An 11,492-nucleotide genomic window follows, 5' to 3' on the forward strand; every position below is an offset into this window, starting at 1 on the left:
TTGGAGACCTTTGTCATTCTTTTTGATGACCCAGTGTCTGAGCCCCTTGCTGTGTTGAGGGAACAGCCTCTTCCCACTTAGGGATCTTGCGGGAGGCAGAGCCCTCTCATGAGAACACCGGTGCTTTCCTGGGCCTCATGGAGAGAGCTTTGCTTCACCTGGTGCTGGCTGAAGCCCAGCCTGAGCAGAACTTGCAGAGCGGTCCTCCAGGCACCCCCTTTTTTTTTTTTAAGATTTTATTTATTTATTTGTCATAGAGAGAGAAGTGAGAGCAAGCACAGGCAGACAGAGTGGCAGGCAGAGGCAGAGGGAGAAGCAGACTCCCTGCCAAGCAAGGAGCCCGATGTGGGACTCGATCCCAGGACGCTGGGATCACGACCTGAGCCGAAGGCAGCCGATTAACCAACTGAGCCACCCAGGCGTCCCGAGGGGCACCCTCTTTTGAACAGAAAGTGCTTGGACATAAGCATCGAAGCGCTGCAGGAATGGGTGGAGGCATTCTGGGCTGGGTCCCAGGGATGGCTCCCCAGGGGGCTCCGATCAGCCTGCGAAGCACCTGGTTGGCCTCCCTCAGGAGCATGAGTTTGCGGACACTCTCGCCACAGCTGCTGGTCCCAGTGCATCTCCATATCTCTGGGCAGTGCTGCCTGTGGGGGAGAAAACGTCCTCTCTGCCCCGACTCCTGGCCTGTGACTCCCTTCCCCAAAGGCGATAGCGACAGCAGCAGAAGGAGGAACAGGAGCAGCAGAAGCATGGCCTCTGTCCTGCGCCCACCTTCCACACATCTCCCATGCAACCCAGAGCTGGAAGCCGGGCTGCCTTGGAACCTGAGCTGCAAGGCAGTATGGGGATTGTAGTTTTTAGCTCTCCAACCTCTTCAATACAGGAAGCCGACCAGAAGGAAAGCGGGCTGGTGCAGACAGAGTGTACCCCAGGTTTGAGGAGGGCAAGGAGTCCCATCCTCACAGAGTCCTAGCCCCAGGGGTAAATTTCTGCTGGGTCACAGAAAACTAAAGTCAAATTTCTTATGTTGGTGAGATTAAAAATTGCATATATATATATATATATATATATGTAATTGTCCTTATTAAAATCCTTCAGTGGCTTCTCTCGGCCCTGAAGCAAAGTCCTAAGTCCTTACTCCGGCTCAGAAAACTCTAACACCCTTCCCTCCACCCCTACACCCTGCCCAGACGCCCCTTCCACAGCCTAACCCCAATTCCTTGTATTGCCCTGAGCACATTCCGCTCTTTCTGGCCTCAATACTTGGTTCTTCATGTCCCCTCTCCTTGGAACACTCTCTTCACCGGTGATGCCATCCCAGAGAACGGGCTCTTCCTTAGGGCTCAAATGTCACTGCCTTTGAATAAGCCTCCCCTGACCTCGCTGGGGGGAGCAAAAGCACTTGCTTTGTGCTCCCCGCCTCCCCCCGCAAATGTTACAGAACGGTGCACTTAGTCTGTTCCCCTTGTCAGCAACCCAACTGTCTCCCCAGCCACCTGTGTACCCCCTGGAGGGCACAAACCACACTCCTTTTGGTTTGGATCCCAGTGGCCAACTCTGTGTCTGGCACCTGGGAAGCAGTTAATCAACATTTGGTTTGTCGGATGAGAAGAGCCTGGAAGAGTAGGCAGGGGAAGGAAGAAGAGGGGATGATGCAGAGCTTTTCCTACTGACTACGGGGAAGAACTCACAAGAAAATTGGGAGGAATTCCTGATGATAAGGACAAAGCTCTTGACGCCCCCGACCTGTGCTGGGATTCAGCTGGGAGAGCACCTTATACATCAGAGCGTGGGGGCCGGACTCGGAGGTGGGCAGAGATTTCTACCAACCAGAGCCACTTCTGCCTTTCCGGTGGGCTGTTCCTTCGGACCACTGGACCACCAGGGGTCTGCTGTCTCAGGGAGTGCCCACCTAAGTCACAGACTCAGGTCATGATCCCAGGATCCTGGGATGGAGCCCTGCATCAGGCGCCCTGCTCAGCGGAGAGCCCCTGCCTGCTGCTCCCTCTACTTGTACTTGCCGTCTACCTCTCTGTGTGTGTCAAAGAAATACCTAAAATCTTAAAAAAAAGAAAAAAAAAAAGAAATCAGCTTTCCCTTTTGAAAAACATTCAGGCAGCACTCCCAGGAGTAAAAATAAATCAAGTACCTCATGTTTTCTGGCTGTCTACCTGCTCCTGATCTTAGATGTTTTAGCTCTGGATGCAGTTTGACTTGTTAATACTAGTTTGGTTCTAGCTCCTTATTTCTGATTCCAGTTTTAGGATGCATGTCAAATAAAAATTATGATAACTGCCTTCACAGGATGGGTATACAGGACATCGTACTGAATTCTTCTGTATTTGTGGGTGTTTGGAAGGCCAGCAAGATTGCCAGCAAATTGTATCTCTCCTACGCTGTGTTCCTGCCCTTAGCCAGCTCTTCTTATAGATCTTAGTCCTGACAAATAATACAGATGCAATAACATGATGAATGATTTTCCTAATTATGGAAATGAGGCATCCTTATCTCTCGGCAAGCCATCATGCTCATCACGTGTTATGCATCATAAATCTCTACTGTCTACAGAAAATAAATACAGTTGCCCATGTCCCACCCCCAAGTCAGGATATTAGCATCTCTAGGCATGGGCCCTGGAATTTCCATCTTATAAAGCTCCCCCACCCACCCCCTGCTCCGGGGTGGGGGTGGGGGGATCCTGGTACACTGCCAAGGTTGACATGGCAGTAGAGATGGTGTGAGAGAAGAGAGGGCTGAGAACCCAAGGGGAGTCCAGGCTGGAGGCCCTGGAAACTTGGAGGCGCTTTGGAGGTTGGGGCAGGAGTCAGGGGGTTGGAGCCAATGATGCCTAAAGAGTGTAGCCAGCCCCAGGCTCAGAGGTATGAACAGAAGGTCAAGCAGGGGTGGGTTTCAACACTTTTATTCAGGAGTAGTCCCTATGGCAACTCTTAGACTCTGTTCTAGATGCTATGGTGCTGGAGACTATTGGGAACTGAGGGCTGGCTGTCATCCGAGAAGGAGGGCTGAAGCAGGGGCCTGGCGGGGCTGGTGTGGTCCCTTACAGAAGGGCCCAGGGGGGAATGGCTGGGTCCTCAGCACGGTGGAGGCTGGAGACCTATCTGCTCTCAGGGGGAGCAGGAAGGGGAAGGAGTGACTTCTTCAGGATGCCCTTTCTGTTGGTGCTATGACTCCTGAAGGTCTGCTTATGGGGCACCATCTTGGGCAACCGCTCAGAGACTGACCCACTATACTTACCCTCCAGTTAGCTGCAGCTGGAGGCAGTCTGCCCCAGGCTCTCTGAGGACAGTGTCCCTTGACACAGGCCCAGAGAAGCACCCCCATCCCATCATCCCACTTGAGCCCAAGGCCCGGGGCCTTCCCAGGGAGGGCCAGAGCAGAGCTGGCACTGAACCGTGGTTTTAGCAAAATTGGAAACAGAGGCTGGGCGTCTATGAAAAAAGGCCTTCATTTGCTATCCGGCTCATCAAACACAAATGTCTCCACTCTGTTGCTCTGTGAGGGGAATGAGGTGGGATCATATTTTAGGAATATTAGCCTATCCTCTCCCCACTGGAAGGCAGTCCTACAGTGTCCATTGCCGCAGGGGAGGGATGAAACAACAGAAATCGGGTCTTGGTTTTGGAATTTGACCCTCAAGATAGGTGGCAAGAAACAGAAGACACGTACAGTGGGTTTGGAAGAATGCATAGTGGGTTAGAGAAAAGGCCCCACTCATAAAGATTCCCTAGGTTGATGAGGGTTGGGGAAGCGAAGAAAATGTGGAGATCTCTGAGGTCCACATTTCAGGGGCCCCTGAGAAGAGGGCCCCGAGAAGGGAGCTGTATCTGAAGGGAAGGGGGGAGTGTGACAAATACCCCCAGAGAGATCTGTAGATGACAAGGGTAGAAGAGCCCTGTGCCCTGTGTTTCAGGGTAGAGGCTGAAGTAAAGCAAAATGCAGAATAAAGCAGACCACTTGCTGTCGGTCTGAGCCAATGGGCTTGGAACTGCTCTGCAGAACTTCCAAAAGTCCAGACGAGTGCAGGTCTGGGTACTAGAACGTCCTCACACCCCAGAAGCAGGCAGGCCCAGGGAGGCTTTGTGACAGGGACTGAGAGAAACTAGCAGGTGCCAGGTCCACCCATGACCAACCCAGTGACAACCAGATGGGAACAGGTTTTTTTAGCTGGTGTGGCCACGCGCGGATGATGATGACAGAGGAACAAAGTCTCACACTACTTAAAGCGTTCCCCTCCCGTTCCCACCAGATTCAGCCCAGGAAAAGGTGGGGGGGGGATGAGCCCCAAACTGACTGAGACTCATTTCTCCCACCTGGTGAAGTGGGGTTCATCACAGAAACTCCATTCTGTGTTAGAAAAATAAAGTTGTGTTTCCTGCACATGAGTTCGTAGACTGAGTTGTATTTACTGCATAATTAACTAATTCGTATCTTCTTCATTGTTTTGTTATAAATAAAAGATGAAAAAAGGAATTTCAGTGGGCTAACACCCTATGCACCAAAGAAATGCCAGTCGTGGTGTTTGTCCATCATGGACCTTCCCTTGTGTCTTTGAATTCAGAAAGCACAGAGGTCGGGCCATAGGTTCAGGTCAAATGACTGGCATTCTCTGAGGGAAACTTCTAAAATTCAAGTTCATGGGCTGTTCTTTTTCCTATGCTTCCTCAAGGGTTCATCCTCAGTGATCCAAACACAGGGGCCTTGCTGGTGCTCAGGATGAGGACGAGGGAGGACCCCCCCGACCCCGGACTGCTGTTCCATGGCGACCACCAACAGCCCTGAAATGACAATTCTGGGAGGAGCTGGGGGGCAGGGGCACAGCGGTGGGGAACCACGTGAGTAGTTGTAGGAGAACAGTTGGGACTCCCAGGCAGTCCGGAAGCTGAGGAAGCCAGAGCCCCGCAGTGAACCCCAACAGCTGAGGGCTTGCTGCCCTGCTGGGCCCGGTCACACCCCAGGTCGGGGGAGAAAGTGACACGGATGACCCCAGGGCAGCTGGCCCTGGGGGTAATCCCAGTGCTTCGGGCTCATGGATCTCCAGGCTTGACTCAGCCGTTCTCCTTCATTTCATCGTCCCGTGGTGCACTGGGCATACGTGAGGGCTTCTGGGAGCATAGGCAGGGCAGGGGCAATTACGGTAAGGCTGGAGAAGCCTGTGGGGAAAAGAGAAGGGAAGACAGTGAGTACACGGTGGGAGCGGAGGTCGCCTTTCCAATAGGGGAACCTCGTGTCGCCATCCACGGCCAAGCAGGTGGAGTCTGTTTGAGTCCCTAGCAAGCATGCAACCAGCCAAGAGTCTGAGAGGATTTACTGAGATGAGTACTTAGATTAGTACTTCCTCCTGTCAGCATAGTTCCTACTGAGCATGGAAATTCCACTCAACAAAGATTTATTGACTTGCTTCCTTCCAGTGGAATTCCAAGCAGGTGAAAATTGAGTTGGGAGAGGGCGAGTCAGTCTCCCCAAAGCATCTGAGATCACAGCACTGTCCTTGCCTTTACCCCAGCCTTTGCCCATCCCTCTGAGGAGGGCCTCTGTGACTTCAGCTGAGATGGGGACAAAGTGGGATCCCCATGGGGAATCCCGACCCTTGGAGTTTTCACGGGGCTCCTCAGCCATGAGCTGAGCCACTCCCATCATTGAGGTGCCCCGGTCTGAGATCTGAGAGCACCCCGAAAAATCGATGGACAGGTGCTGAGGCCATTGGCCCAGAGTAGAGCCTACCTGAACCAGGGCCAAACCAGCAAATGGGGGTGGGGGAAGACGGAGGCTGGGTCGCCTGGCTCCCTTCGTCCTCTTGGGCGTGTGAGAGGTGGCCTGGGAGGAAGGACTCAGATACTCTCAGGCCCCAAGGGCGTCGATACCAGCAGGACTGAGCACCAGTGCCTGAAGGATGTCAGAGAGTGACACGATGCCCAGGAGATGCTGGCTCTCGTCCACAAGCACCAGCCGGTGCACCTGTGGGTGCACAGAGGGTCAGTGAGGGCTCGGGCATTGTCGTGTGGCGACAGCAGCCAGCAAGGTTGGCACCAAGAATCAGGGGCATGAATGCAACGTAATGGGGAGGAAAAGTGTGTCTCCTAGAAATCAGTTAGGGGTGGCTCTGACCACTCTGGGCAATGCAAAGTGTCCCTTTTGCATGGGGGCCCCAGGAACAAGAGCAGTGGCAGACCAGTGTGGACACCGAGAGCTCGGAATGGCCATGAAATGGGAGGACAGGGCAGGTGCCCGGTGTGTAGGGGCAGCTGGAGCTGCTCATGGGGACTGGGCCGTATGTCTTGGGGGCACATAGGCAGAGGCATGGGGTACCTGCTCCCGGACGATGCGGTCGATGACATCCCGCAAGCTCTCGTGGGGCTGGCAGGAAAGGACCCCCTCCAGACACAGCGTCCTCTGCTTCAGTGCTTCTCTCACACTAATGTCTAGGTGGTTGTAGGTTTGCTGCGCGGCCAAGTGCTGGGGCAGGGAGGGAAGTGCCATGGGAGTCAGCCCCTCAGCCAGACCCCAGACCCCCAGACGCTGCCCCCTTTACACCCGTAAAGGTCCACAGACATCCCTCCACCAATCCTCGCACCCACAGCCTCTCCCCATGGCACCCTCAGTTCCCCATCCCCACACACACTTACAATCACATCGAAGCGGGAGTAGAGGCCCACAACCTGTCCTGCAGGGGTGAGGGTGGGGAGAGAAAGAGAAGAGGTTCACATCAGGACCAGGATACCGTGCAAAGGCCAGGGGCAGGCTTTCAGAAGGAATTACTGGACACCCCTTCCAGGCTACTGGCTTCAAAATGACGCCTGAGACACAGAGAGGCTAAGTCATGGGTCCAAGACTCAAAGCAGGCAGACCTATTGCCCCAGCTCCATCCTGGGTCCTGAGCCGATGCCAGACCCCTGCCTGCTGCCACCCCAGCCCAGCCAGCTCCACCGCTGGGTTCAGGTACCAGCTTCATTGATCACAGGCAGCGCAGACACGCGCCGGTCCACGAAGATGTCCAGTGCCGTCAGGATGGGCGCCGTGTCCAGCACCACGGCCAAGTCCCGGAATGTCCCGATGCCCAGATCTTGGATGGTGCGGGAGAGGAAGGAGGGCTGGGGCAGCAGAGCGCCCTGATGGGTCAGGGACAGGTGGGGGTCAGTGGGGGTCAGGTCCCAGAGGGCTCCCAGTGGCCCCCTCCCCAGTCCGTTGGGCCAAGGACTGTGTGACCCCCTCAAGGCCCCCCTGAGGCTGTGCTCCAGCTCACAAAGATATGCAGGAACTTGAGCAGCCGCTTGTGTGTGAGGATGTGGAGCACAGCACCCGAGACTGGGTCCAGGACGGGCAGACGGTGGATCCGGTTCTTAATGAGGATGTAGACAGCTTCAAACAGGCTGCAGAGGTGGGAGCAGTGGGTCTGGGGGAGAGACACCCTCCACCCCAGCCCATGCAAAAGGAAAAAAGGGTGTGCAGGCTGCCTTGTCCCAAGCAGGATGTGCCCATGAGTTCGGAATCGCGGAGCTGGGGAAGGGGACTGTGGGGAGGTGCAGGTGGGTGGCTAAGGAATCTTACCTGCTATTGGGAGATATGGAGACCAGAGGCTTGAAGCAGCCTTGAAGGTAGATTTCTATAGGCAAATCCAGAGTCGGGCCCAGGGAGCTGGCTGCCTTGGCCATCACCAGGTGACTCCCAGCCCAAGACTGGGCTCCCTCTCACCCCTCCCTTGCTCCTTCCAGGAAATCCCCACTGCCCAGCCTCGACCTCAGGTGCTTGGCCCCACCCTCATTCACACACCCTCAGTCCCTTCCAGGTCTCCCCACCAGGCCCCCCACCAGCTCACCTCTCCAGGTCTCAATCTTGTGTTCTTCAATCTCATGGATCTGGACCTAGAGACATTGACAGACTCCAGAAGTCAGAACATGGGCCCCTCAGGACGCCAGGCTCCCTGAGCCAACCTCTGCCCCAGCCCAAATGGGAGCCCCCGGGACCCCCAGCCCACTCCTCACCAGCGGGGACCTATAATAGCGGTGCAGCACCAAGATGAAATCCGTAATGGTCAGCATCCCTGCGGGGTCGGGGGGAGCGGGGGTCAGCCTGGGGCCTTGTGGTGAGAGGCAGGCTAGAGAGTCAGACCCCCTTCCCTGCTCTGCCAGAGGCCGAGGACTGAGACAGCTGTGGGAGCTGTGGACAGAGGGAAGCAGGCCAGCCCCCTCCCATGCCTGAGAAATGAGGTTGTCCCTTTTACGCTTCCCCTGTCATCTCTCTCCTCCCCCACCCTCTGTGCTCCTAATTTCTCCCTCTTCCTCTCCTCTCTTCCCATCTAGCGCCTGTAACGTGGGACCATGGGGGAGTAGAGCTGGACCGGTCAGCCAGTCACACCTACTCCACATGTAGGGTCTCCCGCCTGGAGGCCACAAGACTGGGATCTGATGTTCCCCGTGCCAACCCCCAGCTGGGCTCGGCCCGAGGGTCTGCTCAAGCCCGCGGCGCGTCAGAACTCAACCCCAGAATCACCACAAAGGATCTTTTTTCCCTTCCCCACCACCTCTGCCTCCCTGCCCCTCCTCACCCACAAAGCTTTGCTTCTTGCTGTCCCACAGAGGTGCCGCCCGGATGCCGTTGGCCACAAGGGCAAAGAAGGCCTTCTTGATCTGAGGTCCAGAGAGAACGGTGAGGGGTGAGGCTCTCCTTGCCCCTCAGTGGTACCCTGTCCCAACCCAGAAACCTTCCCTGGGGCCTTCTGCCGGGGTCTCCAGTACATGAGCTCTACAGCCTTTCCTGTGCTACGGCGCCCCCTAGACGTGGTCCTCAGCAGAGACACTTGCTTAGTGAGGCTGCTGGTGGCCCGAGGCCGTGATTCCTTCCCCTGGCTCCCCCGGATGTGGAACCTAAGCCAGCGTTTCCACTCGGAAGCCCTATGTGGGCAGTCACACACCGTCTAGTTTTTCCTAATCTAAGCCCTGGAGGTATACTTAATTACATAATATTTACAGAATACCCTTCTCTAAATAAATTCTGATTTTGATTCATGTGGCCTCATCTGAACTAATACCATCTACACGGGTGGCATTTATTCTGGGTGTATTTTTCTAACGCATATCAAAATAAATGCAAAGCTACTAAAATAAACACATTTGTTCGTCTACCACTAGACTCAGGGCTCTGTGAGTGGTTCTCATGCCATGCTTCTGGAGACATCGGCCCGTGCTCTGTGACGGGGAGAATGGAGTGAGGCATTCGGGAGCTTAGCCTAGTGGAAGAGAAGGGACTGGAGTGCATCTTAATTTTCTGTTACCAGGATTTCTCTGCTGTTTGTCCTGGACCACCCTGCTGTGTCTTCCACATACTCTGGGGTTTGCAAGTGCTCCTATTTATCCTGGGTTGTCCCAGGAGTCCTCTGAAGCTTATAGGGTAAAGCAGGCATTCCTGTCCCCATTTTATTTTCTTATTTATTTATGACTATTATTATTTTTAGTACTCTCTCCACCCAATGTGGGGCTCGAACTCATGATGCCAAGATCAAGAGTGGCATGCCCTTCTGACCAATCCCTATCTTAGAGACGAGAGAGGTAAACTGACTGACCCAAGACCCTACGGATACTAAATGGCGGATGGCAGTTAGGTCAGGGAAGTCCTCCCCAGCCCTAGCCTCCGGGGTGCTCTAAAGGCATCCTGGGAGGGGACTCTCAGGGGGTGCCTGGCAGAGTGTCCTGGAGGCTGTGAGCGGGGACTGCAGCCCCAGCGGAGGGCAGCGGGGCAGAGCCACGGCCTCACCTCCAGCGTGGTGTCGAAGATGACCAGCTTGGAGCTGGTTGCCATGGCATCGTAGCAGGTGTGTTCCTGCATAAAACGCATGTAGACCTGGGCCCCCGGCTTCTGCAACTCATCGTCCCAGCCCGGCTTGGGTAGCAGGGCCCGCGGGGAGGGGCACAAGGCAGGCCTCTCTTCCACCATGCCCAGTTCGTACCCCCAGGCCCCAGTGGCCGGGAATTCTAGGTCTAGCTCCAGACCATCTGTGCTGGAGCCCGCGGTGGAGGCTACATCGTCGGAGGGGAAGATGTCCCACTCTGTGGGTGAGGAGCCCAACCGGGCCAAGGGAGCAGCTTGGGACAAGTGCGTCGCCTCGGGGAATGTGGCCTCCAGCCCGGCGTACTCAGCAGGTGGCCTGGCCTGGGGATCGGTTGGATCTGTTGGAGGGGCAGAGAACAGTAAGCCTGTCTTATAGAGCACTTTCGTATGTGCTGGCTCAGGTCAACTTCACAGCAGCCTTGGAAAGCGTGGCAGCTGCAGTCCTATTTTGCAGGTGAGAAAGCGGAGTCTCAGAGTCACACAGGACAGTGGGTCTGTCCTGAGTTGGCTGTGCTGGGCCCCTGGGTCTGCAATGCAGTTAACCTTTCCCATCTGGAAAGACTGAGGCTACGAGATGAGGCTTCGGTCCATCTCTGTGCTATGGAAGGATCCAGAGCAGAGCTCCAGCCCCAGGCTCTGGCACAGCCCATTGCCCTCCACTCCTGACCCCCAGAACTGGCCTTGGCCTCACCTTCCCCCAGACCCAGCAGCTCTCTTTCCTCCACAGCCTCCTGCCTTGTCCATCGCGAGGCCTTGGCGCCCTGTTTCCCATGGCTTCTCTCTGAGCCACTGCTCGTGGCCGGTGATGGCCATGAAGTGTTCTCTCCTTGTTCTAGGAAGCTCATCTCTGGAAGGGGGAATGGGGCCTGTTTGATTAATAGGGAGTAACACAACAAAATCAATTAAAATGTTATCAATAATAATGTTTAATATTTGCAAGCTCCCTTAGGGTTTTCCTTCTACATATTTGTCACTCAAACCTCACAGCAATCTTATAACAGAGGTATTAATGATCATCCTTATTTTACTAAAGAGGGACCTGAGATCAGAGAGGTTAAGCAACTTGCCACAGTTCACACAGCTAGTAAGTGATAAAGTCAAAACCGGGGTCAGTCTTCAGACTCTAGATCTGTCCCCCTTCTTCTGAAAGATGGAGGAGGAGGTGACGGACGAAGGGAAAAGAGACAGGATAAAGCAGGAAAAGGAGAGAGAGACAAAAGCCGGGCTATGAGAGCAGAGGAGATTGGGGGCCCAGAAAGGTGGGAGACAGAGGAAGTGGGAGAAGAGGCTCCACTTACCTTGATACTCCGGTCCCCCAAGGCGGCTCCAGGATGGGTTCTGTGGGGAGAAGAAGGCCTGAAGAGGTGGGAACATGTCCCACATTCCCAAACAACAAAAAAGCTTTTTTCCCAACACATGTGTGTGCACGCCCGCGTGCGCGCACACACACACACACACTTCTACACATCCAGAAAACCACACACTCAACAATTCCCAGATGTACACAGAACCACAGACGTCCCTTACACGAAGAATAACCATACACACAGACACCCACAAGCACACACACACGCACACGAGCGCACACACACAGCGGTGTGCTCGCAGTCCCCTGGCCTCTGCTGCCCCAGCGCCCGTCCCCCGGG

The 11,492-nt window shown here is 55.0% G+C and overlaps 1 protein-coding gene across 1 annotated transcript; it reads right to left on the reverse strand.

Moving 5' to 3' along the window:
- Positions 1-5,074: 5,074 nt before the first annotated feature.
- On the reverse strand, positions 5,075-10,691 carry PRKAG3 (protein kinase AMP-activated non-catalytic subunit gamma 3). The gene is made up of 12 exons (XM_044240847.1): positions 10,550-10,691; positions 9,772-10,184; positions 8,567-8,648; positions 8,004-8,062; positions 7,838-7,883; positions 7,570-7,624; positions 7,265-7,391; positions 6,965-7,130; positions 6,648-6,685; positions 6,331-6,477; positions 5,746-5,979; positions 5,075-5,174 (listed from the first exon to the last, which is right to left on the reverse strand). Exons 1-11 carry the CDS (start codon positions 10,689-10,691, stop codon positions 5,863-5,865), a joined length of 1,392 nt encoding a protein of 463 aa, XP_044096782.1. The 3' UTR covers positions 5,075-5,174; positions 5,746-5,862.
- Between the last annotated feature and the right edge of the window lie 801 nt (positions 10,692-11,492).

Source organism: Neovison vison, chromosome 3 (assembly GCF_020171115.1).
Source record: "Neovison vison isolate M4711 chromosome 3, ASM_NN_V1, whole genome shotgun sequence".
NCBI classification, from domain to species: Eukaryota; Metazoa; Chordata; class Mammalia; order Carnivora; family Mustelidae; genus Neogale; species Neogale vison.